General features: G+C 37.4%; 1 protein-coding gene across 5 annotated transcripts in view; it reads left to right on the top strand.

The window, feature by feature from the left end:
- Positions 1–26,653, top strand: part of ATXN10 (ataxin 10) — a 103,915-nt gene that overhangs the window by 26,422 nt on the left and 50,840 nt on the right. For all 5 annotated transcript variants that reach the window (XR_003990465.1, XM_030478728.1, XM_030478727.1 and 2 more), the window contains exons 4-7: positions 3,591–3,687; positions 5,114–5,278; positions 17,031–17,111; positions 22,839–23,004. Coding sequence is in view for 4 of the 5 variants with exons in the window: in XM_030478728.1 (XP_030334588.1) it covers positions 3,591–3,687; positions 5,114–5,278; positions 17,031–17,111; positions 22,839–23,004 (509 nt within the window). In the remaining variant the exon portion in view is untranslated. The remainder of the gene's footprint in view (positions 1–3,590; positions 3,688–5,113; positions 5,279–17,030; positions 17,112–22,838; positions 23,005–26,653) is intronic.

Raw genomic sequence — 26,653 nt, 5'->3', positions numbered from 1 at the left:
AAAACCAAAATAGAAGCATGGAAATTGAATGCTAAGAAGAGACTTGCATAGTTGGGAATGCAGTACTTTTATTGAAGCATTTGCATTTTTTAACACATGCATACCTTGCTGTGAATTAACAGTTCTAGTTGGATTTTTTTTTGGGGGGGGGGGGGGAGGGGTGTTGTCTTTTTTAGAGCATAAATACCAAAGTGTAGATTTCCAGTGTTCATATCAATATTCCCTGTCACTTGGTAGCTTGGTGCTAGGCTATTACATTTTTTTCTGGAATCATCTGTTAAATGACAGGAGAGAAACACGGCATGTAGGATATTTGTATACTTCAAGCCTATCAGGTGTACATGTTGGGGGGAAGTGTTTGGTTTTGGGTAGTGGTTGTTTGGTTTTGTTGTTGATTTTTTTTAAGCATAAGAACGCAGGGGCTACTGTGATACGATTCGGAGAACATGACATGATTAGCTACTCTAGTTGTGGTGCTATGACTTTTAATGCCGTTTGCCCCTCTTCGTCTGTGACTTCTGGACATGGTACATAGAATTATAGCATGGTTTGGGTCACAGATATCTTCCACTAGGCCAGGTTGCTCAAAGGCCCATCCAACCTGGCCTTGAACACTGCCAGGGATGGGGCAGCCACAGCTTCTCTGGGCAACCTGCGCCAGTGTCTCATCACTCTCATCATAAAAAATTTCTTCCTTATATCCAATCTAAACCTACCATCTTTCAGTTTAAAACTGTCTTATCTTACCCTTGTCCTGTCTCTACAAGCCCTGGTAAAAAGCCTTCATCCATCATTTTTATAAGCCCTCTTTATATGTTGAAAGGCCGCAATACGGTCTCTTGGGAGCCTTCTCTTTTCAGGCTGAACAACCCCAACTCTCTTAGCCTATCTTCATAGGACAGATGCTCCAGCCCTTTGACCGTTTTTGTAGCCCTCCTCTGGGCTCATTCTAACAGGTCCATGTTCTTGTAGTGGGGACCCCAGAGCTGAACACAGTGCTCCAAGTGGGGCTTCACAGTAAAAGTCGGTGTAACTTGTTGGTGAAGACCCTCTTGTATCACCTTGGCCAGGTGAATCTCATCAGTTCCCAGCAGACCTGGCTTCTCAAAGGATCTACCATGGTCATAGAAGCTGAAGTATAAGTATTCACACTCCAGTACACAAACCATATTTGGCCAATGTCATTGACCTGGCATCACACTAAGTACTTTGAAATAAGTTATATTTTTTGTAATATGAATTATTTCTTTTTTTCTTTTCGTAGGGAAAAGATGTTCAGACACTGCAGAAGCAGTGCAACAGTTGCACTGTTATTGTGACAGAGCACATGAATTGATTGGACAGATTGTGAGCTAGGTCCTGTTGTATGTAATTTGTATTCCTGGCGTAGCTCAATTACCTCAGGTGTTTGTAGATTCACATTTTTCTTTTGAATTGCTGAGATCATCAAGTGAGATTACTTGGATGGGGAAATGTTGCATTATCAGGCATCATCCTTTTTTGCTTAGTTGTGAATAGATAGAGTATCTTTTGTCTTTCAGATTAAATGCCTGCCCATATATTGATTTGTGTCCTCCAATTGAAAGAAATATGTTAACCATTACTGGTTCAAACCAAGCACTTACAGATGTAACTGGGTTTTTTTCCATGGTACATCTACAGAATCTTGACCTTTTCCTGGATCCTTCTTGCTTGTTCAGGACATTGCAATTGAACAAGGGCAGTGTTAGCTGCTTTCACAAATATTAAGACTCCAGTGTGTGATTAATGGAGAATTTGTAGATATTTATTATTGTACTGCAAATGAGTTCATAGCATTTAATCTTTGTAACAGTAAGGGTAGCAATTTTTTTTAAAAGATCTTTAACTTCCCTCCCCCCCCATAGTCTGTAGTATTTTTTTTGACAACTTAGGCTCTAATAACCAAAGTGTAACTGATAGCTGGAAAAGGTCAAGTGAATTTCAGGTAAAGATTAGAATATAGTTAACCAGCCTCATGTCTCTTCTAGAGATCTTTCTCATAGTAAAGCAGGTGAGGAGTTCACCAAGAGAAAGAATACCCTATTCCTAGGATTTAGTGCTTTGTTAGCTTTTTCTAGCGGGGAAGTTTTTCCATAAAATGTCTGCTAGAACAGTAGCATGCCCATGCTTGCTGTCCTTCAGAAAAACTCTTGAGTCAGCAGGATGGGAACCAGATGGATGGGAGAAGCAGAAACATAATGACAAGCAGAAAATAATAAAAAAGAGCAGATGTGCAAGGAGACAGAACAGCATAAAGGAGAATGTGATTGAAAATGCATTATGGAGAGAATATACATACTTTGGGCTTAAAAAATATATATGGGAAAAAAGTTATTATTCCCTAAGCCCAAGTGACCTCATTTTAGGCTTGCTTTCTTTTGGTTCCCAAGAGGACATATGCCCAGACCTCTATAGGAAGTCTGGCTGCCAGCTGGCACAGCACCTTTCAAAGAGTCCTAATTTTATATTTGCAGACCCTGGCAATATCAGCCACCTCCATCTGTAATAGACTGCTCTTTGTAATGTCTGTCAAACTGCGTTTTAATATTTGATATTGAGTTTCTTTGCCAACCTACTAATAAGGGCCAGGCTATTGAGAACTGTCAATAGGGGCAAAAAAAAGTGTTTAAGTTTTGTGAGGTCTGTGGGTTCATGCTTTTGTTTTTCATGAATTTACACCTTTTGTCAGGCTCTAGATTATTAATTTATATGATGAAATATCATCTTCCCATATTTTAAGTCTGTATTGAGAGGAGGCTGGAATAAATCCTTCATAGTAATAGTAGAATTCTGCCATATTAAATTCAGTGTTAAAATGAGTGTTAAAGTTACTTGGAGTACTGGAGTTTTTCTGGGATAGAAATCAGAAAGTATTGAGCACATCATCATATTGAGCACATCATCATATATCACATAACTTGTCCAGCTAACCAGAACTTAATGGAGGTAGAGAGTGAACAGATTCGCTTCTCTTGCTCTGGCTGTACCTGCTGTAACAAAATTTTCAAGCTGTCTCTGGCCAGCGTAGGGAGGGTGCCTGGGGAGCTCTCTTAAGACCAGGCAAAGCTGCTCTTGCAGAGTTTAGGTGATGACAGATGGCCTGTTTGTGTTAATTTAATATGAGGAAGAAAGCCACATCAGATCTGGAAGAAGCAGAATGACTACTGCCGTGTGGCAGCCACTGGTTCAGCATGGGTCTGCTTCAGTTTCTGCTAACTGTAGCTCCAAGCTTTCATTGATTTCAATCTGTCTTAAACCTTGACAGAGTTAATTAATTCCTCTAATCACTAGTAGCCAGGTGTTTGATCAAACCATGTTTGATATTCCTATAAGTCTGGGGGAAAACCTGGATTTGTTTTGGGTATAATTCTAGAATACTTTGTGGAATTATTTGCATTAGAAGAGAAAATGCAAATATGCATTGAGAAAATGCAGTGAAGTGCTTCACCCAAAGCTTAATTGAGATGGATTCTGTAGTATACAACTGTAATGCTGAAGTTTGTAATTTATTTGAAATTTATTAGTGTTTCTTTGAATTCCTGTTAATATATATTCTGGGTTTTTTTCAGCTCTTCGTTGTAGCCTCCAGTTTCTTGGAAACATTGCAGCAGGAAATGGAGATTCCCAGAATAGCATTTGGAAGTGTGCTTTCCCAGATCTCTTCTTGTAAGCATGGATGCGGGGTTTTTTTTTCCTAATGTAATTTCTGTGGTTATATTCAAATCTTTTCTACACAATAGTTGTGCCTCTACTAGCACCATGAAGCTTTGAAAAATAACTTTGGTGAGAATGGTACGGTTGAGACCATATCCTGTAGATGGTTTTTTTTTGTTAGTCAACTGCAGGGTTCAGGACCTATAAAAACCTGCTTGTTCTGAACTAACGATAAATTGATTTCATTTAACAGAAACGGGAAGAAAACTCTTTATTTCAAATTACAAGCTTCAAACATAAGCTTTGTTTAAGAGGTCTTTTGAAGTAGTTACACTCATCTGGTGTCCTCAGCATAAGAAGGACATGAGGCTGTTGGGGCAAGTCCAGAGGAAGGCCACGAGGAGGATAAGGGGGCTGGAGCACCTCCGTGTGAAGACAGGCTGAGAAAGTTGGGGCTGTTCAGCCTGGAGGAGAGAAACTGCATGGAGACCTCATAGCAGCCTACCAATATCTGAAGGGGGCCTACAAGGATGCTGGGGAGGGACTCTTCATCAGGAACTGTAGCAATAGGACAAGGGGTAATGGGTTTAAACTTTAACAGGGGAAGTTCAGGTTAGGTATAAGGAAAAAGTTCTTTACTGTGAGGGTAGTGGGGCACTGGAACAAGTTGCCCAAAGAAGTGTTAAAGGCCAGGTTGATCAGAGCCTTGGGCAACATGGTCTAGGGTGAGGTGTCCCTGCCCGTGGCAGAGATTTGCATTTAGATCACCTTAAGGTCCTTTCCAATCCTAACCATTCTGTGATTCTGTGATTTCCAAGAACATACCGTTTTCTTTATTCACTTTGCTGCTATGCAGACCTGTCAGTATCTGTGGATCAGATGGAATCTACAGAAGTGGCATAATCTTTGTATCCTCCAGTGATTCTGCCCTCCTGCCCCCAGCCTCACCAGAATATCTTCTTGGAGGTTTGATTACATATGTGTGATGAAATATTACATAAATGATTGTGTGCAGACATATGACAATATCGTTGATGTGTTTGGTCCGTTTTTTTATAGTAAGCTAGTAACAAAGGCACTTTCATTCAATTTGATAATCATTCTGAGTGTGTTTTTGGAGCCGACTTGTCAACACTGGATGTAGAAGTACCGTATGATAACAGAAGCAGATGATCATTATTATTGTTTCACCCAATTTCTAGATCTCCAGTTAGTTCCAATTTAGCGTTAGTTTTGTAAATTGCCTGTTAAGTTTGACCTTCAGCTAAAAGTTGGATGTTTCTCTTTGCAGATAACTTCTATCCCTCTTAGGCTGTAGCAAACTCATGATTCTCTAAAAAACAGCAAAGAAAAACAACTCGGCAAGCTGAATGCCACTAGTTTGTTTTTCCAGGTTTATTTGTAACTTACTCTCTAAACTCCTTATTTTCTCTTAAAGGACATGCCTAACGTACAGTGATAAGAAAATTGTTGCCTATTGTTGTATGGTCCTGTTCACCTGCCTTAATTCAGAGAAAGTGAGAGAACTACTGGATCCTGGAAACTTGACTGTGGCTCTTCATGTCCTGAAAGTCTACAAAGAGCAGTTGGAGTCTGAGTGGTCGTATGTATCTTTAGATTTATTCCCCGCCCCCCCTGAATTAGTTGTTTTTCTAGAGTAAATCTCTGTATTAAAATGTCAAAACTTGTGACACTAGTAAGTAGTAAATGAAGATTTACTTAGAAGTTAGTAATTTGGTACAGACATAACTTTCATGATACTTTCATTCACCATTTTGATTGTTGCTAAAATAAGACTACAATATTGTTGAGGGTATAGACAGGAATTTTAAAATCATGGGGTGTTTTTTTTTTGTTATTGCTGTTGAAATGGTTCTAGAATGCAAACTAATTTATACTCGTGTGCTGGTTTGTGGAGATTTTCGAAATAGTTAACACAGAGTATAGTCTTAGACACTTCGGTTATTGGGTCATGCTAGGAAAACTTGTATGACTGTTGCTTGTGAGTACTACATAAAACATGAGTGGGTTTGTTTGTTTGTTTGTTTCTTTTTAACAGATCTGTTATTTAGTGCAACATGCAGTCATTTTTATACCAAAACAGAGAAGATGTTTTATTTGTGAATATTGCATATTTCATTTTCATACTGTTAAGAGCACCTCATCAGTGGACTTACTCCATTGAGCTTTTATATTTTTTCCTAATGGCCATTCTTGTAAGTACTGTTGTCAGTTATGCATTTGAGAACTGTTCTGCCCTGCATCAGTAAGGGTACGCATTCTGTTAATTTTTATATGGTGCATTTCAAGAGGATAAAAAGGATAGTTCGTATTTTTTTGTAGCATTCTTTTGAAGGTCATGTTGAAATTCAAAATTTAATTAGGAAGATTTTTGAGGGTTTTACTAGTTACTTGGAAAGTGTCCAAACAGAGTTAAGATGATTAAATGAGAAGCAGCTGTCATTTAATAGTTTTCTTTTGTACTGTAGAATTACTTCAAAATTTGTTGGTGGCTGGTCTTTTTTTCATAACCAGGTCAATTTGCTTAGGACATAAATAGTTTTCAGAAAGCCAAGTTTCAGGATCAGGCAAGCAGACTTCTGTTTCAGAAGTGACAAAATGAGCCTTCAGTTTTGGCATCTGTCAGTATAAATACATGTGAAAGGTTGCTTTTCAGATAATTATCTTGATTATCCTTCATTTTCTTTATCTATCAAAGATATGCTGAAATGTATTTTGACTGAGAGATGAAAGCCAGAGAGAGCTGGAAGAGGTGGTCATGGTGTTAATTTTATATTTTGAAGGTAATTGCAGAATAAATGCAGCATCAAAATAAATGCCAAGGTAGTAATTTCCCTGATATTTCTAGCCTGAAGTGCATTCTGTTGATGCTACGATGAAGATGTCTTGCCTCCGCTATGGATGTTTGATGTGGGTGAGAAACGGTCTCTCTTCAGAGTAGTCTTGAAACTAAAAAGGGGCAAACTTCTATACAAGATATAAGACCATGATGAAGGAAAAGAGATGGGTAGAGAAGAATAATCCTAGTCCTGCTATAAGGCAGTTGCAGACTGTTTGCCCTCTAATTCCTGTCAGAACGCTGAGTTCCTCATGCAGAGAATATATAAAAAAGCATCGGATTATCTTTCAGGCATTAAGAAAACAATATATTTGGTTTTCTTTCATAGTATTAAACATTAGCTAGTTAAATCTCAAAGCTCATTATCACTTTTCCCAACTGAAAGAAAAAACAATGACTTTGTAGTGTAAGTTTCTTGGCTTTTTATATGCTTGTCTTGAACTGAATTATAAATGGAAACCTTTCAATAATACTGGCACTGTTTTCAAGTCAACACCATTAAAGTGCATTCAGAAGTGCAAAGTCTAAGCCAAAAAGTGCATTGCAACAGTGCAGTATCAAGCACTGAATGGGTGTTCAACAGCATTACCTTGAAAAGAGAATTCCTTGCTAGAAAGGGGCTGATTTTTCTGTGACTCTGTAGCTCTTGTACCCATTTTCCTCCGGTTTCTTGGCCCTCATTTCATTTGTTCTTCTAATACTCTATTTCTTATATCTCCCATCTCAAGAAACACATTCTGGAGAGTGTATTTCTCCCTCTTGTTCAGTTGTTCTTACTGTGAGCCAATATTTGTCATAGCCAAGGATAATTTAAATGGCAAAATATGTTCTTTCTTCATATTTACGTATGAAAGAATCTGTGATATTTATACATTAGAATACGTGTAGTATCTTCGGTCTACTTGGTGTGTAGGGGGAGGTAAGAAAGTAACATTTTCACATCCTTTTTGATTAAAAAAAGAAAAGATAGTACAAGAGGTTTATTTTTCATATTCTCAAAGGAAATCTGCTAGTGTGCACCATTCCTCATGCAACAGTGATTTTTAAAAATGTTTTTTTTTGTCTTGTTTTGGTTATAATTTGGTTATGGTTTTTTTTTTGTCGTTTTGTTTTCTCCTCTCTCCCAGTTAGCCATAGGTCAGTGTGTTACACTAAGGTAATGCTTTTATCGTAGACAGTACGTGCATTTTGTGAGCCTGTACTGCATGGTGTATTTCTGTGTAGTTAAAGGTTTGGAGAAGCCTACAAAGTTAGTAGAACAATCAGTCTTGCAATATCTTTTTTTTTTTTTTTTTAATTTTTCTTTAATTATCAAGAGTTTTTTTTCTTGTCTTGGCAGTCTGAGAGGTGAATGTGGATGGATGGATACAATCGTGTAGTATAATGATGATACCGTCTGTTGGTTGCTTACTTTTCTTTTTCCATTTGCTGAGCAGCACAAAATAAGCTACCAGCTGTTGTGCTGACTTTCTAGTGTTCTGCCTACTCGAGCAGTTTTCTCTGCTGGTTCTCCAAATTTAGGGGAAAACTTTACTGATGCCAGCCATGTTGCATCTATTTCCTGTGGGAAACTGTTGTGAACTTTTAACTGCTCTCAATTTACTAGTGTAACATACTGCTCTGTTCCTGTGATCAAATAGAGCAGGCCATGTCCAGAAGTGGTTCCCTAACACATAACTTTGCTATGAACAGAAAAGGTGAACAGTAAACAGGATTTCTTACTTTGGTAGAAGTAATGTTATTTACTTTGGCTGATGAAAGCTGGTGTTCAGCTGATCTTCTTATCTTAAATATAAGAACGTTTTTTGGACAACACGAAGTGAAAACCTGAACTTTGTCCTTGGGTCAGTGTTAGTCCTGACACGTAGTAATGCTTAAGGACAACTTTTGAAATTGTGTAGGTTTGCATGTGCCTTATGCTGATGATAGAATAATATTCTAGTAATTATAATAATATTCAATATTATATTCAGTAATATTCAATATAATATTTTTCATTAGAGCCTTCTATTAATTATTTTTGAATATTGAATCAGGTGTAGTTTTGTGCAATTAGATGTGTGAAAGACACGGTCATTGCTGCTTTGAGGATATATTTGAACTCTGGTGTATTGCTGCTCTTGCTTTGTTGTCCATTTTTATCATTGCATATAATCTTCCTTGTTGGAACAAGTTCTTGGTTCATTACTAAAGCACTTTTTATTCCCCCTTACTGAAGAACTAGGGTACTTTCTGATACAGAAGAGCATGCGTGAGATATAGTCAGGTAAAAGTGCGTAACAAGATTTCTGTCCCTTTTCTTATGAAGTCAAAGCTAAACTTTGGTTGTCTCTCTGGCTGGACTGTAGAAAAAATATTTTGTCAGCAATTCATTGAAAACTTGGAGCTGTACTTCAGCTCTCACTGGAGTACATACCACTAGGATTGCTTAAACAAATTTACATAGCCGTGGTATTCGCAACAGAGACAGTACTCTGTTGTAAAGGTTTGGGTCCCATGTGCCACAGCTAACAAAGTGCACGGCAACCATTTTTAGGTGTCTTTTATGGCATTATATGCCTGAGTTGAAATACAAGCTATTCTTTCAGGAGGTTATGCTCACTGCTAGACTCACAAGTGGCTGGAGTTAAGATGTTCTTACTTTTAAAGTTAAAAATATTACTTAATTCCTGCCTACCTTCTTGTCTCGCAGCTGGAGCATCAAATTTCATATTACACTGAATAAAAAGTAGATGCCACGTGTGTTTATTCCTCTTGGCTGGGCTTTCTTGCTGTCAAACACTGCTTTTAGGTATGGAAAATCTTTGAATAATAAGGCAGAACTTCAATATTTTATTCCCTTTTATTGTGCACTGAAATTTATGACTTAATGTTCCTCTAAGTTTGTATCCAATGAATTCGGCAAATAAACACTTAGGATACTCAAGTTATTTTTGCAGTTGCTGCCATGAACCATTAGGACAGAGAGAGGACATCCAGGACAAGTATTTGGGGTTAAGTCCATTGGCTGAACTGTAGTCTCTCCCATGGGGTCCTCACTAGTCCATTCAGCTAGCACATGTTGGGTTTTCTACTCTTCAACCATCACAGAAAGGCAAGCACATCTTTTAAAATCTTTTTTTTTTTTGGCAATTCCTCCTCTGTTTGTGATCCTATATTCGTATTTAAAGTCCAAGTCTCCAAGTTGGAAAAGTCCTTAAGGAAAGTTCAGGAGGAAGTTCTTTCCAAGTGTGACGCCTTTGGCTTCTCCCTCCAGTCTTGCAGCAGTTCTGCAGGGAGATTTTGTCAGAGGAAATCTGAGGTTATTCTGAGCAGTTCTTCAGGGCTCCTTTTTTAGAAGCAGCTGTTGGTAGTGGACCTTCTGCAGCTCCTTTTTTGTCTGCCATGAACCCCTCTCCCAGTTAAAGAGAGCAGAGGAAGCATCTTTAAAGTCAGGACATAGCTTTCTGGAATTTTCCTGTAACATCTGCCTACTTCTCAAATCATGAGATGTTTGGTAGAAGACAAGGGTCTCATGTCGGTGAAGAGGGAATGTCTGAAGTGTTGGCTATGCTTCCTGAGAGGGGTGGGTTATGGGAGGCAAGGCCTCAGTTCAGTGACTTCTGAATCTAATCCGTGATGGAAAGCCAAGACATGTGCTTTCTAAGCAGATTTTGAAACAGAGGGGAGCTATTTTGCATATCAGCATGGTGAGATTTTGAGACTGTAAGTACTGATGCATTTTGAAAATGTGTTTGTAGGTTGACAGCACAACAAAAACTGCCTCAGAACTTGGAAGAAAGGAAGGTTACAGTGCTGTGATGCACACCTAAGTGTGTCTTTGAGTTATACACTTTTTATGACGTCTTTTCTATTGTATGTTATGAGCTAAGAAATAGTTAATAAATTTAAGAAGGAAGTCAGTTCTAGAAGGAATGCCCTGGTCAGATTTTATGTTCAGTCTATGTGTGATCATACCTGTTTATCCAGACCAGATGATCTGAAGGCTCATTTCATTAAGCTTGTGATTACTTGTAAGCATCAGAAATGCTTCTATCTCTGAAATCTGTGAAGTTGCAGAATGTAGTTCACACATTTAATAAATATTCTCCTGAACTGATACCTCCTCATCTTTCTCTTTGTAGGAGCTTTATCCTCTAAACAGCTCCAAGATTTTTTTAATGTTGCTACCTTTGCCATGTTTAATACTAGATGCTGAGTGGCATTTTTAAAAAGTATTAATTAACATATATTAGACAATGTATTCTTAAACTGCTTCTAAACTTGTAGCTAACACAGCTCCTGAACTTGTTTCAGGCTGGCAATCTGGTAATCTTGAATAGTAGGAACTATTCTGAGGCTGCTGCTGCTGGTCTAACTCCCAAGAGCAATGATCTGAGGAGGCAGATTGTGTATCTCCAACTGAGGTTCTTCAGAATATCGCCTGACTGGCTGTATACCCCTTGTTTTGTAGCTTTTGGCTAAAATCTTTGAGCAAGAAGCAATTGGAAGTTTCAGGACTGAAAGCTGTTGAAACTTACCTGTCTTGTCCTGAATGTTTGGATCTATAGTTGGGCTTGAAAGGAGTGCCCAGAGCTTGCTGCTCTCAGAAAGTTTTAAGGAGTATGATGTTACAGAATATTCTTGAAAGTCTTTCCAAAGACACTGGCTCTGCAGAAACAAGTTCGTTTCCTTTCTTGGATATGATTTATGGCATACACTAATTAAATGATCCTATCTTCCTGACGGTTCTTTGCTGTGCGGTTGTCTTCTAGAAAATGTGTTGGTCTTTCCATCATGCAGCTGCTATCTAGGCTATTAGCTTCAGAATTAATACCCTCTAACTTTGGTGAAAAACTTCCATGCTGCTACAGGAATGGTGCATGAGTGACCATTCCTGTCCTATCTTTAGTTCTGAGATCTTGTCTTTTACTGTAGGCTCCCCCTTTCAGGTTTAGTTATGATCTGTTGCTTCCATCTTGCTCTGCTCATGATCACAATTATGATCGGTCTTTCTGCATTATGCATCTTCTGGCTCTGCTTCCTCCACCCCTATGCTCTGTCTTCTGTTTTGTTCAAAGGGGTGGGTATGGTTTTCATGCATTTGTGAGACAATAAATTATATTCTCTTCCATCTTTCCAATATAGCTTTGTAATGGGCATGCTGATTTAATTCTTCTGAAGTGTTGACATACTAAGTTGAACATATCTTAAACATATAAGCAAATATACTTTCTCCATAAGCTAATTCTCTTTTTATAGTGCTGCTTTCTTTCAACAGCTGCTGCTTACCACTTGCTGATAGGATACTATCAGGGAATTGGACATATCCTTCCTTTCCGAAGCAAAGCTGGTATATGCCATTCAGTAACTGAAAAATATTCCCTGCTCACTTTCTTTGTATGTGATACTACCAGAAAGCACAGCAGTATTCCATGTCATATGTGCGGTATGCTGAAAAGGCTTTCCAAGCACTGCCATTTATTTATTTTTTTTTTTTCCCCAGTAAAAGCTTTTTATTCAAACATGCAGAGAGCTGTGCCTTAGGCTCTGGAGAATTGCGGAGCCTTTAAAAAAATCATTCCTCTGTGTTTCCCACACATCCACTCCCTTTTGGGTTTGTATTAAACAACAGCAGAAAAGTGTGTCACACAGTTTAGAAGCTACTGTATTTAGAAGAGAAATAGGCACAGAATGCCACGAGATCTATTTTAGAATATTGAACCTGCAAACATATGTGTTTTGTAAAATAATTAGGAAAAAGTAGTACAAAATTACATTATAATTTATCGTAACCGAGACCAATGTGTATTCTAAAAGATGTTTATTTAAGAAATACTTCGGTGGTTCCATTAGAGATGAGAGTATAGCTTGTGTCATCAGTTTTTCCAAGTGTGTGCATGGGGCAGTGTAGCTACTATGGAAAGAAAAAGCAGGTTGTATGTTTGATTCCTGAAGAGCAAGGAACAAAAATCCTCCATTTTAAAATAAGAGGCGTAATATGCCTTTTGGCTTCCAGAAAAATGATATTAAGAGTGTGGTCAACTGTTTGGCATAGGAAGTAAGATTTCTGAACATCCACTTTCTCTTTTTGAAACCACAGCTCAATGATGACTGTAAAGATTGGGCTGTGGGGCTCCCCCTCCCCATTTTTTGCCTTTGGTTATTTCGTCCTGGCTTATGGAAAGTGGAAAGAAGTGCGGACAGAAACTAGTGCTGCTGTGGCAAGGAGTCTTGCCCGTGAGCAGAGATTTAAAGGCAAAGATGGAACTCCTCAGTGGAGTGCTTGTTGCTTTGTTAGTGTGCATGTGGTGGAGAAAACAGAAAATGTTACCTTTTTTTAAATATTTTCTTTTTTTTTTTTTTTTCTTTTTCATTTTGGACTGGCAGCTCTGTCTCTTCACTCTGACAATTTAGGGTGTCCCCTGCCCGCTTCTTCTACTCTCTAGAAAGTAATTCTTATTTTTAATTCCAGGAAAATTGGAGTTACATTGCAGGTTCCAAGTTCAACTGTGGTTTTAAATAGTACTGACAATTGGAAAAATTTCCTTAATTGTAGAGGTCTGAGTAGCTTCTACCTTCTCTTTGCAGTTGCAGTGTATTGGCATAGATTTCCTCAGTCTTTCAAAGCCCAGCTTTACACATTTATTTATCTTGTCATCTATTTCTTCTTGTATATTTTATGGATGGGGGGAACAGGAAGTGATTGCCTTGCTAATAATTTTCCTCTCCCTTTTTTTTTTTCTTTGGTAGCTCTTCAAAAAATACAATTATTCCCACTTCGCACATAAATAAAAATAAATCTCGCCTAGTGCCTTTCAAACTGAATGGGATTGTCTTCTGAATCAGAGAAATATTATAGGTGATCTGAACTCAGTTTTCTAGACCTGAGAGTTGAGTTGGTGGACAGTATCATGGCCTGTAAGGAAGATGCATTCATTACAGGTAATGCCTTTTGAAGATGGAAGGATGTTCTCTGTTGTGCTTGATTCAGCTCAGGAGAGAATTATTGCGATGCTTGATACTTGGGTTGAACCTTAAATATGGAAATGTGTTTCCTTATTCTTTTGAGTGAGAAGTGCTGGTGTTCAAGTAGAGTGAGTTTCCCAGTTTCTAGAGGTCTTTATGACAACACATGTATTCCAGTTGTTACTAAATAGCTTTGTACTTGTAATAGTTTTTTAAATAGTTTCAATAAACTGCTTACATTCTTGTGAAAGTACCAAAATATATCTGTTTCTAAAGTATGTTCTGGTCCCAAAGAATTCTGCATGAGGCATATTGCTTTTTTAGCATCTTAAAAGGCTGGCAATATGGCTTTGAAAGGTTAGCTGTCTAAATTGTTTGTTGGGTTTTTTTCTTCAAAATTTATATGATTTGTTACATTTGTTTCTTAAACTACAGTAAAAATGGGTATTTTATTCTTACTAAATATTTTGGATAGAGCAGCATTATTGTAGGATGATGAAAAATGCTTTTGGTTTTGAGATTGGAAGAGAAGTTTGCTGATCAAATAGAGAATCACCATGTCTTTTTCTTTCTTCTAAAACATTTGTGGGGGTTTTCTTCCTCATTTTCTGAGACCAAGGACACTGTTCTCTAAACTTGCTAATGGGATCAAATCAACTTAATGTGGATCATTACATTTGATGATAAAGTTGATTGCTTACACCCGGCTTTGATTGGAGCAAGCTTAGTGGTCATTTGGAATAAAATGAGCACAAATGTAGCTTATACCATTTCATCTTGGCTGCTTCTCAAGTTCAGTTTGGTACAATGCAGCCCTTGTGCTATTGTAAAGTCTTTGAACTGAACATCTCCTCCTCTATTCATCTACTTTGTAAGCACTTGATTTTTTTAGGATTTTAGCCAAACAATTTTTTAAAAGTCAAGAAAATTGGCATATTTAACACTGTTCATTTGTTACTGTGTTACGCTTGCATAACAACTTCAATTTTCACCATTTCCTTCACTAAATTACCATGGTCCTCAGTTTATCCCAGTGGTTCTGCTGTTGGCCCCAGAGAGAATTTAAATCTCCTACCAAAGCCTTTTGCATGCATCTGAAATGCCATATTCAGTCAGTAACCCAAAACTGAATATCTTCTTTTATTTCAGAATAGTGGATGGCCTACTTCTTCTTTTCCCCTGCCTCAAATGAATAACAGGAGAGCTGAGGACTAAAGATAGTAGATTTCATTTACTGCATCCTTGCTTAGCTACCACCAGAATTTCTGGGCATGGTAGCAAGAGTTGAAAGTGCTTTACTCGCTCCTCTACTAATTCTTCTGTTATCTTTTGGTGATGCTCTTTTAAAATATGCTAGTGCTCTATTCTTCATGATACAGTAATGAAGGAAGTTGATAAGGTAAAAGAGAAACATAAATACAGAAGCAGAAATTTCTGAGGTGTTACATCATGTCATGAAATTAAAAGGGTAAGAAACACATAGGGAAGTCTATGCTCCTATATAAACAGAAACTTTATTCTGAAATACTGCAAGCTCCTCAAGCAGTAGAGGTCTAGTCCACAGAATGTGAAATACGTGTGTGAATAAATATAAGAGTGTGGACCCAAGTAACAACTAAAATACAGGTCGTCTTCTTTGCAATGGTAATCACTACTGTGCACCTAGTAGCATTAGTTCTTTTTGAGATAATTGCTGATCACTTTTTAACTACAAGGCAAACGATCAAGAAGATGTCCTCTAAGTAAAATTAATTATGCAAATTAAGGTTGAAATTCTTAGTCTGAACTGCAAAATTGAAAAACTGGGCTTTAGATTTTCTCCTTAAATGCACTTTCACCATACTTCATTGTCAGCTGAAATTTGTAATTTATGAGGCTAAGTATTATATTCTGCACAACTCCGATTACTATGCTTTTTTCTTTTGCATCTCCATATAAAAGCCTTTGCTTCTACTCAAATCCTCGAAAAATAAAAGTCAGTCGTTACCATTCTGAAGGTTTAACTGCAGATGGCTTGTATGCTGTGAATTGTTGGTTCAGGAACTGTAGAAGTGTTCCCCTTGACTACCCTGCTGATGGCTTGATTCAGTTGTTATGGCTGGGTCTGTGCTGCTCATTTGGAATACATTTGTGCTGTTGACTTTGGGGAAGTCTGTAAGTTCAAATTTGTGTTGAGAAACTCTTGAATCAGTACTACACTGCTCAGAATGCCAATTTTAAGTTGATGATTCCCTATGCCTATACAATTTCTTTTTCCTTGAACGTGTGTACAAATATCAGTTAAAAAAAAAAGAAAAAAGCACATCACAAAACAGCTTTTATTATCCCTCCTCCTCTTAAGAATGTCTACATTACAGTAGCTGAACTAGATGCTGGCTAAGTCCACAGTTACCATTAGAAACATAATAGCTATTAGTCTTTTGGACCTCTTGTTCTCCTAGTTCCCCAATTGTCAGTGAGTATTGGTCAAAAAAATACTTCACTGCAGCTGGAAAGCTTCTCTGTGATCTTCCTGTTAGCTACGTAGTGGATTATGGATACAGAAAATAAAAGGCTGTCAGCAAAGTGAAAAGTAGGGAGAAGGTGGAGGGAATATTGAAATCACTTGGTTGTCATATTATCTTAGCTCTACTTTTTCAGTAGCTTCAGCAGCAGCTTCATCAGCTCAGAGGATGCTCCGAGATTTGACCTGTAATTATTCATATTTAATAGGTAGACACACTGCTTTAAAAATGCATAGTTCAATATGCATATACCTATGCAGCATATATAATACTGTCAGTACTCCTAGTAGTGTAATTTGAAGAGTAAAATATTTTTACATACTTTGTTGTTCCCATAATGCTAATGGTACATGTCTGTGTTGAAATTAAATGACTAGCACTTGCTATTGACCGCTGTGAATGGTGCTTGAGAAAGTGATCACTGTAAATACTGGTGGTAGCATAAGGGTAGACTGACCATACGTCTCTGCCTCGTAGAGCAGAGTTAGATTTGGTTAGCAGCTTAGGTTCTGTTACAAAAGGAGGCTATTTTTTTGTAAGTTGAGAGCAGCATTTTGCTGCCTTACATCTGACAAAGAAGTTTCCATTTGGTTTGATGTTTTGTTAGAATTTTTTTTGAAAGAGAAATTATTTGGGTATTTTTTTGACTGGTGTGCGTAAAACAGTGCTGTGCTGAGTAGCATCATAGTTTTCAAGCTTGAACTTTGGCTTTTTGCTGATATGCATAAACAATGGGATGAGTGTTTTATTATTCCAATTGTGGTGTGCCTTTTGTGTAACTGGCAAGAGACCCTAACCAGCTTTCCTTCAAGCATTTGAGTGAAAGTGTGCTGAATTGATGGGAAATGACCATTGCGGTATTAGGCAAAATACTGCAGAACAATGCGCAATTATTTTGTGACAATTTCTATCTATTAGCAATTAGGACCAGAAGCACGTCACCCAGTCATCTACAAGATAAAACAACACCATTTGGAGTAAATGTAGATGCTGATTTTTGTAGCACCAGTAATGCCTTTTTTTCTTTTTTTCCCCCTCTTTAGGTTCTTGATTGTTACAGACTATTTGCTGAAATGTCCAGAGTTGGTAGAAGCCCTCTATGCCAAACTGAGCAATCAAGAAAGGTAACCCCAAAAACCAATGTGGCTTTTAGTATTTAGCATTCCATATAGAGTATCCTGTTCACATGATTGAAAAACTGTGTGGTTTCATAGTTGGCACAAAATCTCTAAATACATGTTTCTATGTCAGTAATGGTTTTAAATTGGTTGGTTAACATTACAGCTTAGCCACAACTGGCAGTGATTTATGTAGGGTTGCAGAATCCAGGTTGGCGCCATTACTTGGTAAACAAATACTTGAAAAAAAAAAAAAAAAAAAAAAAGTCAAGATTTCATGCCTATGTCTTGATTTCATAAGAGCACCACACCCTGCAGCGTTTTACAGCTGTATTTGAAATATCCTCAACTGTTCATACTCCTGTCGTAATTACAAGAAATTAAAGGAAGCCTTTATTAAAGTTGGAAATGTGTCTACTACTGGTTAGCAGAACCTAAAAAATGCAGATATGCAGATGCCCATGATTACTTAATCTTTTAGTATTTCCACTATTAAAAATATTAAATGCTTCAACAGTCCTTCACCTTGAAAGAAACTAGCTAGTTTTCCTTCAAGTGTTTCTGTAAATATATGCTGAATTAATGGGAAATGGTCATTGCCATATTTGGGAAAATGCCCATTTACAATTGCTTTAATCGAAGATTAGGGAAGATGAGTTTTCGGAAATCCTGTACTATAATTCTACTGCTCCTCCAACTGCTTGAAGATCTTGTCATCTTGTTTATGTAGTCAACATAGTTGCTTTGTTCCCCATTGACCCAGAGAAACTGCAAGTTCCCCCCGTGGTACTCGCAGGTGAAAGACAAAGCAGTAAACAACGCAGTCCCTTAATGTCGAGGGTTTTTTTTCCTGGTTTGGGCGCGGGTGTTGGGTTTTTTTGTTTGGTTTGGTGGTTTTTTTTTTCTGTGACTAAAGCCACAGTGTTATTACAAATGGGAGTACAGACACTGATCAGAGATTTGAAAGAGGCAAATAAAGAGTATATGATAGGTTGAAAACCATAGATCAAATAGCATTGATGTATAGGCATGGAGAACAAGGAATGGGAATGCTAAGGAGGGAAATACTGTCCTCCTCCTTTATTCAGCTGACCAAATGGGAATGAATATGAGCTGTGGGCTTACTGTGCCTGTAAGCAGGGGCTCCTTAACCACTTAGGGGGAAATAATGTTTTAAATGAATGAGCTAGATTTAATTCTTTTGGGGGATGTCAGGAATGGCAGTTTGCATGTTTTCTTAATCCCTTGAGGACAGCCAGGACTGGGTTAAGCTGTTCAGTTGTTCTTGAAGCAATAGCTATAATCATTTTCTAGAAAGTTTCTAGAAATCTCAGCTGGATTTGTTGCATGTACCATGCTACAGAGGGTGATTTGCTATCTCTACTGAAAGGCTTTTGGTGTAGGCATCATATGGATGATCACATGCAGGGTGGGTAGTCACAGGATATTCACTGAATTTGTTATCAATCCCAAGAGTTCTGAAAATCAAGTAAACTCAATAAAGTTTTTCAAAAGCATAAATCACAGTACAGTTTATTATTAATTTGATACTGCTTAATTTATTGTCAAACATATGGAAGTAAGCAGTGTGGAAATAGTCCTTTTGCATCTGAGCTGTAGAAGAAAATCCTGTCGTGGCATCTTCCCATGTAGTGTTAGCATATTTAAGAATGCATTCTTTTGAGATATATGAGGAGATAAATCCAATTCAGATAAAAACATTTTGACCGTCATTAACTGGAGGAAAAAGCAACTGTATAAACCAAAGCATAGGGAATTCATTGTTTCAAAACGAGACAAGGAGCCTTCACTGCAAGAGTTGCCGCACTGGGTCTCCAATAAGGCTGACCAAGTCATATAAATGAAGAAAGGACAGATGTGGTATTGAGGTGTCTAGGGAAAGCAGTTTGCACTCGTGAATATATGGTAACTCTCAGTTACAGTATTGTGCACATTAAATACACTTACTTTAAATGTATTTACTGAAATGAAATTAACTATGCTGAGAAAGTTTGGGAATACGTACCTTCGTGGTGACTCTTAAAGTTGGCAGTTGCCTTAGATAACCAAAGTATATGCAGTTGCGTAACCGCAGTTATGTTCACTATTCACAGTATTCGCACTATTCAAAGTATTTCCTGTAATTGAAATCTAGCGCATTTGTGATACACTGGCCATGGTGCGTGTCATGAAGTAGTTCTTCTTGTAGAAGTGGAGCTGGAATCTGAATTTTCAATTCAAATAAAATTCTTGACTTCTGAACAACTCTCTCTTTCATTTCCAACAAATCTAAGCACTTTGGTGTTGCATGTCTGAGTTTGCAAATGGCCTGAAATAAAAACTGTGATAATATGATCAGCTTTTTAATGGTATTCTGGCTTTGAAAAGTGTATGATGATGTGACAATGCCTGCTGTTTCTCTGCAAGTGATTATTGCAGAAGCATATGGCTATGATATTGAGTCAAAAAAATAGATTCTTGAATTGTTTGCCAGATTTGAGATTTCCCTGCACGTGTGTGCAAGTAGTTGGCAGAAGTATTTCAAAAAAGCCTGTTTTGCTTTAATCCAAGTTCGCCTGGAGTGTAGACAATATAAGTTAATGCTTTGATAGTCTTAATTACATTCTAAAACCTTCAAAATGAATTCATCTGTATTGTCCCTTTTAAGAAGGCGTTTTGCTTTAATTAACAACAAAAATGCAACTGAATAGCAACTGAATCAGGTGTTTTTAAGATGCTCTACTACTTGCGTCTTTAGTTTTTATTTTTGTGCTACTTCATGTTAAGTGTTCTCAGTGAATGATGTAGGCATTTACCGACTTACCAGCCAGGGGGTTTTGTTCTTGGTGATGCTCACAGACACAGAATAGCTGAAGGTAGCATTGTCCTTCACAAATTTATCAATTTGCATTTAATAGGATGCTTACAAGTACCATTCAAAGTTGAAAGAATTGAAAGTTTTGAGAAAGGACCTGACTTGTTTCATATTGCTGTTGATGTCAGTGAAGTGTTTCAGGAAAGAGAAGCCCCAGTTGCAGAGAAAGAATATCCCAAGCGTCTGGCAGTTGCTAAGAGGTTATATACTAGGCATGCTTGATACAAAAATTGTTTGATGATAATAAAATTGATACAACTTTACAATATTATTTTTAGACAGGCTTAGCAAGACTTCGCTTTATTTTTGTAATAACAACCTTCCAGATTTAAATTTCACTTAATTGCTGTGGTTTATTTGCAGACTATAAGAGACAGCAATGTGTTTTACTGATGATTGCAAATACTTCGTAGGAGTTGTTCTAAGCTCCTGCCAATTTGGTCAGCTTTGGGAAAAACTGGTTTAAATTTGGCTAGGGGAAAAAAACCCAAGAGAGTGACAAAAAGACTTGCTAAGTCTTTTTGTGTCTAAGCAAAAGGAAGATGACATGGCATGATCATTGCCAAATAAAATCATAAATAGAATACACAAAATTATATTTTAGATATTGAACTGTTTGTTACAAAGATTCATGATGAAACATGATGAAACTGGTACTAACTGTTGTCATATCTGTGTTTAGCTGTATATAGGCAAACAAGTAGGAACAAATTCTGCCATTTGAATGGCTAAATGGTTCTGAGATCGTTTAAAAGAAATGACCAAATTGCATTGTGTAGGAGAACTAACTTGGAAAGATTAGGGTGAGTCTTGGAAGAAAACAGAGAGAAACAATAGAAGAAAGGAATGTAAGGGAACTTGCACCAGAACAAAAAGCGTTGCTCTGAGGAAATTGTTGACTGAATAGCAAGACTTGCTTGAAATTCAGGGGAAAGATGGGCATGTCCTGAATGACTGTGCCTGGAAGAAAACTTAGGAAAAGAACTTTGACATGAATGGCTAAAAAGAACAGAAAACTTTAAACGAAATTACATACAGGTGGTGTTTTAATGTCACTCCCATTTCTCTGGAAGGATTATGGTTGTCTAAAAGTTCACTCGATTGTATTGCAAGAGGAAGAGTAATACAGAAAACTTCCTTATTTGCAACAATTTCATCTCACTAATACAGTTTATGGAAGTATGTAGTGACCCTCCAACTTCTTTACACATGTCTTGCTTGCCATTTTTTAAAAGTGTATTATTTGGATTATTGGTGCACTAGTAGCTGACTAGAACTCTGTTAAACAAGAGACAATATTTTATTGGAATAATTCCTGTAATCATAAAGTCTTTGAGCAGCCTGCTTTCTTAGCTGGTAAAAACTGGCATGTAAAATCTAACTCTGTCTTGGGAATGAATGACACAACTGTGCACTTAACTTGATTTTTGCATAGTCTGAGGCCAAATCTGAAAGCCGTCGTTCAGTTGGGGATGTTGGGTAAAAGGACTCTGCTAGTTTGTAGATGGAACTCTGCAAGTTCTGTTCAGTTGTAACCTACAGAACAGAACTACTGCTCTGTGTCAGTGCTCCATCACATACATACGCAAAGCCTGTGAGAGAGGTTACTAGTGCTTGACAGCCTTCTGTCTGAAGTCCACCCTTTCCCAAATGTGTTGAGCCCATTTCTGTGCTACTGTGTTGAAAAAGCTTTTTGTCCTCATTCAGATAATTGTTTAATGCAGCTGTATTGATGACATTGAGGGTTGCGTTTAGCAAGAACTGAGTAGCTGTTATGTGATTAATAGGGGTGGGTTCTTGGAGGTTAATAAAGCAGTGACCGTGCTTTTTCTGCAGAAAAAGACATTTCTCTTCCCCTTGTGACAACCTGCTTGCTAAATTTAAAAAAAGAAGAAAAAGCATTTGAACTATTCCACATGTTTAAATGTCAGTCCTTCCATCTGAATTGCAAATATTTTAGTGAAAGAAAACTCTGAGCTGGCTCCTGAATTCATTCAATAAATAGTGCTCTTTCAGGTTGAGAGAATTACAGTGGGACTTCACCAACCCATGTGCTCCTCTGTGCTGGAGTTGAACAGGGAAGCTGTAGGAGGGCGTTTGCCACGTTAAAGTCCTGCTTCCAGAAAATACTCCCTGTTTGCCCTAACAGCATTAAGGAATATCGTAAATAAAATTACATTAAAACTGTTCAAATACACTGTTCAAGTGTATTTTATAGAGCAGCTTTGTTATGTATCCACTTACTTGCTGGTTTAATACACCGAGTAGCTCTTACCGGGTATTTAGATTTACTGCAGTCCATCTAGTGGTAATTATAAAACAACTGTAAAGAACAGAGTGTACATATCAACTTTTGTTTTCCCTCTTTCTGCTCAGAATTGGTTTGGGGTTAGGGAGGAGAGTGAGTGAAGGACTGTGTGCAAAGCAAAGGCTGTGAAAAGTGGTATTTTCAAATGGAAGCTGTCAGATAGTCTGCGTTTATTTTGCTGAACTTAACAACAGCTTTTAAGAGCTGTTTTGGTGAAATTTTAGACATACAGAATATGCAGTCACAGTACTGTTGTGTTAGGACATAACATAAGAAATTAGAAATTGAAATAGACTTGAAAAAAGTACTGACTTGACTGTCTGGCCAGATTGTATTAATTGAATGATGAATTAAATTAATGGTGTGCAGAAACAAACCAGCAAACAGGAACTGATTACCAGTATTCATAAGACTTCTTAATTTTTAAAAATCAACTCCGTTACTGGCATGCTAATTGTATAATTTTAAACAACTGTATCTGCTTATTTCTACTGATAATTCTATATGGCTTAGTGAATTTGATTAACCAGTTTCTGGTTTCTGATTCTAGAGTTACTTTGTTAGAGCTGATGATGGTGAATGTATCTGAGAAGAACCTACATACCAGTGAAGAAATGAATGTGTTCATGAGACATGCTGACTTCCTTGCAGGCTGTTTCCAAGAGAAATATGAAGCTGTGCTCAAGTTAACTTCTGCAGCAGATGCAGATGATGAGGTATGTCTGACAAAAAACATTATAGTACTAGAGTCTTCATTGCCACAACTACCCAAGTGGCACTTGTGTACATTTCCAGTTTATATTGGGAAAACACTGGTAGAGTTCCGAGTAGAACCTGCAGACGGCAGCCCAATTTTACTTACAATTTGAGGATGATAGAGAGTACGGTACTTTGAGATAGAAATAAATCTACCACCTTGTTAAAGATCTCAACATTTTAAAATGAGTTGTCACACGTTTGAATGTTTTATTATGTTCTTACTAAGCATCCCTTCTATCCTTGTATAATTTATTTGGGTTGTGAATTAGATTTTATTCAAATATGAATCAAAACTTAAAATATTTATTTTATTTATAGGTGAGAAACAGTATCTCTTTTTTTCCTCCTCTCCCATAGCTCCCCACAAATTGGTGTAAAAATGGAGTAGATGCTTTTATTGTTTTTTTTTCCTAGGAGTACTGAAGTAAGTAAATCTTAGGTTTGGGGGTTTGGGGAGTTCTTTCAGTTTGGTGGTTATAGTTTTGTTTTGTTTTATTTTAACTTAAATAACTGATGATAACTTGATAATCAGTACATCATTAAGGTCCCAAATACTAATTCTTTAAAAATGCATTTGGCTACTTGTAAGGCAGGTGTTCCTGCTCAGTTATGACCTTGGAACATCAAATTCTGATAATGGAGAGCTGTGGTGTGTGTGTGATTGGCTCAGTTCATGGGCATTTTCTGAAATGCGTAGTCATTCTCCCTGAAAGTGAGGGCTTTTGTTAACGGCTCTTCCCTGTTTCCCAATGATCTGGGGCTCTCTGGACCTTGCATGGCTCTGACAAGGCAGCAGTCCTGGGGCCAGCTAGCATCCACAGCATCAAGTTGCAGAGTTTGCTGAGCTTTAGTGGCAGATGGCTCCTGTCTCCTCAACACCCAGACACTTGCCCCAACTCCAGTCCACTTGGAAAAAATCTGTTATTGCTTCAGATTTAATGAACTGGTTCTGTTGAGGATGGCCACAATGAAGTCCCTTTGCAAGCTAAATAAGAAGGCTTTTATGGGTCACAGATGGTTTGTGGGTTGCACTTTGGGAACCTCTGGTGCAGAGCTCAGTCCTGGATGGCCTTATGTTATTTCCGCCTTACAAAGTGTCCAAGAGTTGCTGGCTACTTGCCATACCATATAGTGCAGTAAGGAGGTTTAGGCCATCTAAGGGTAGGTAGAGGTCTTTTCAAATAATCTAGTGTTCTATTTTTACTCTTACATTCAATAAGTTGCTTGAAGATCTAGCAATGCCTTTGGGAAAACAGGAAGCAACTTGCACCTAGCTTGCAATGACATTATGACATTATTTGTGCTGTGTTAGGTCATCGTGTTATGAGCAGATAGTGTCAGGTCATATTGGTCTCCATTCTTGATCCCTCTTATATACATAAAGTTTTAATGTTTTCAGCTGAGTTAGGGATGAGTTCTTTTTTTCGTTTAAGACAACTAGCCAGAAAACTAAAAACCTGAGAAATCTAATATGTTTTAGTCCTACACAGAATTAGTTAGTCACTGATTCTCATTAATTAATCATGCTTAGTTTCAGAAGTGTAATTAACATTTTCTTAATAATATATTTTAAAATATGTTTTTTTAAAAAGTCACATCTAACTTCTATCTTGACAAGTGACCACAGTGGTATGTTGAGATTGTGTTACCCAATATACATGTAATGGGAAGCATTTTATTGTTAAAACAAAATTAACCTGTAATAGTTTCATTTGTAAAAACTCTTGAGAATGGCTGTCATAACTATTTTACTACCAAAGTGAAAAAATACTGATCTTTAAACGTTTTTATATGATAATGTTACACACTATTGTACTTGACAATTTTTTTGTTTAAAGGGGCACAAGAATTTTGAATGTATGTTGAGAGGTATTATAAAAAGATACTAAAGATCATTTTATGAAGAGGTGATAGTTGGATGCATAAAAAAACCCCACAAAAGTCCAAACCAACCAACAACACAACCATCTCTTCTTATCCGTCCAAGAAGCATAGCTTCTCCCCATCACCACAACTGCTTTGTCTAAGTTATATTAGAAAACTTCATTGCTGCTTCTGGAAAAGGTATGAGCTTGGCAGTAGGAGGACGTATAGTGAGACAACTCCAGCTTTGCCTGTCCCACCCTGTTGTGCACCTTTTTTTGCTCTTCTTCCCTTACCCCCTCTCCTCCCCCTTTTCTTTTTAATCTGGTATGATCACTTTTCAAGTATTCTGTGGTTTCAGTTCTTGGAAAAAAACATTTGTTTGTGCCCAGCAAAAGGAGGTCTCTGTCCAACTTGAAGGTGCTGGGACAGCAGTATTTGAGAGTATTACTGTAGAATTTGCCCTGCTTGACACTGACTTTTTATTCTTGTCTCGCATAAACGTGTATGATGAGTTGAGTATCACTATTTGGTGGGAAAAGTGGATCATTTAATGAGCACAAAATACAAGTCACAATAGCTGAATAAGTGGAGAGCAATGACAAGACTAGTTTTTAGAAAGTGTATGTATATGCATAGTGTGTGTATACATGTATTCATAACCTATGTTTGTTATGGGAAAAGAGAATTTCCAGCTTAAATTCATAAACCTGTTCATTTTCTTACTCATCAAAAATTGCACCAATTTCTCCTCGATTATATAAATATTTTAGGTTTTGCATAAGAGTTGTACTTAACTGAAAAAAAAGAATGCAGTTGTGCATGTAGAGTCTGTCATTAAAAATGCTTTAGGCAACATTTGTGATAGTAAACTAAACTCTGCCTGGACTATTCTGTGGCTCTGAAGCCAAGTGCCTTGGTCAGGCTATGACTGTACCAGTAAGCTGTCTTAGACTCCAAAACTGCAAGGCCACATTTGAAAACTGCCTTTTGGGAACAATCCTTGAACTGGCCTGACTCCCAAAATGTTTTCTGGGTGTCCCATCTACTGTTTAATTTATTATATGTAGACATTGCTTTTTTTCCCAAAGGAACCTCAGGTCTTGGAGCTTCCATCTTAAACCAAAGAAAAGCTAATCATATGCTTCTGCAGTGCTTAAACTAATGTTTTAAATAGCTTTTCCATTATAAGCCTGACTTCAGCATCATTTTGCTCTCACTAACTTTCAACCATACTTGCAAAATAAAATCCTTCCCTGTATTTTAAGTTCTTATTTAATTTCTTTATAAGGAACATTTTTTCTGAGTGTCTCTTGAAATATGTTTATTTAAAAACTCTTCAGTTATTTCCTTATTTACTTTTCAGATTATATCCACATCAGGGTGGCTGTCAGATTTCAAATATTTTGGGGTTTGAACAGCATCTTGTTGCTGAACTTAAAAAGGAAGCGTTCTGCTTTATTGCCTTTCTTTTGTACAGGTGGAGGGTGAGAAAAAAAATAAAATTGGAAAGTTGGGGTGGTGGTGGGGGAACCCAACCAGACATGTTCAAACAGTTTTTTTGAAAGTATCAAGTTTCAAATGTGGCTAAGAATTTGGGGGTTTGTTTGTGCTTTTAAAATAGTCTGTTCCTCTTCTCAAATCTAGATGGAACACTTGATGAACTAAGATACATTTGGGATAGAAGAAACGGCGAGATGGTAGTATAAGGCCCTGGGAAGAAGTATGTAGAGGACAGTGAGG

This window comes from Strigops habroptila, chromosome 3, assembly GCF_004027225.2.
Source record: "Strigops habroptila isolate Jane chromosome 3, bStrHab1.2.pri, whole genome shotgun sequence".
Lineage (NCBI taxonomy): Eukaryota > Metazoa > Chordata > Aves > Psittaciformes > Psittacidae > Strigops > Strigops habroptila.
This window is presented reverse-complemented; position numbering and strand designations above follow the sequence as displayed.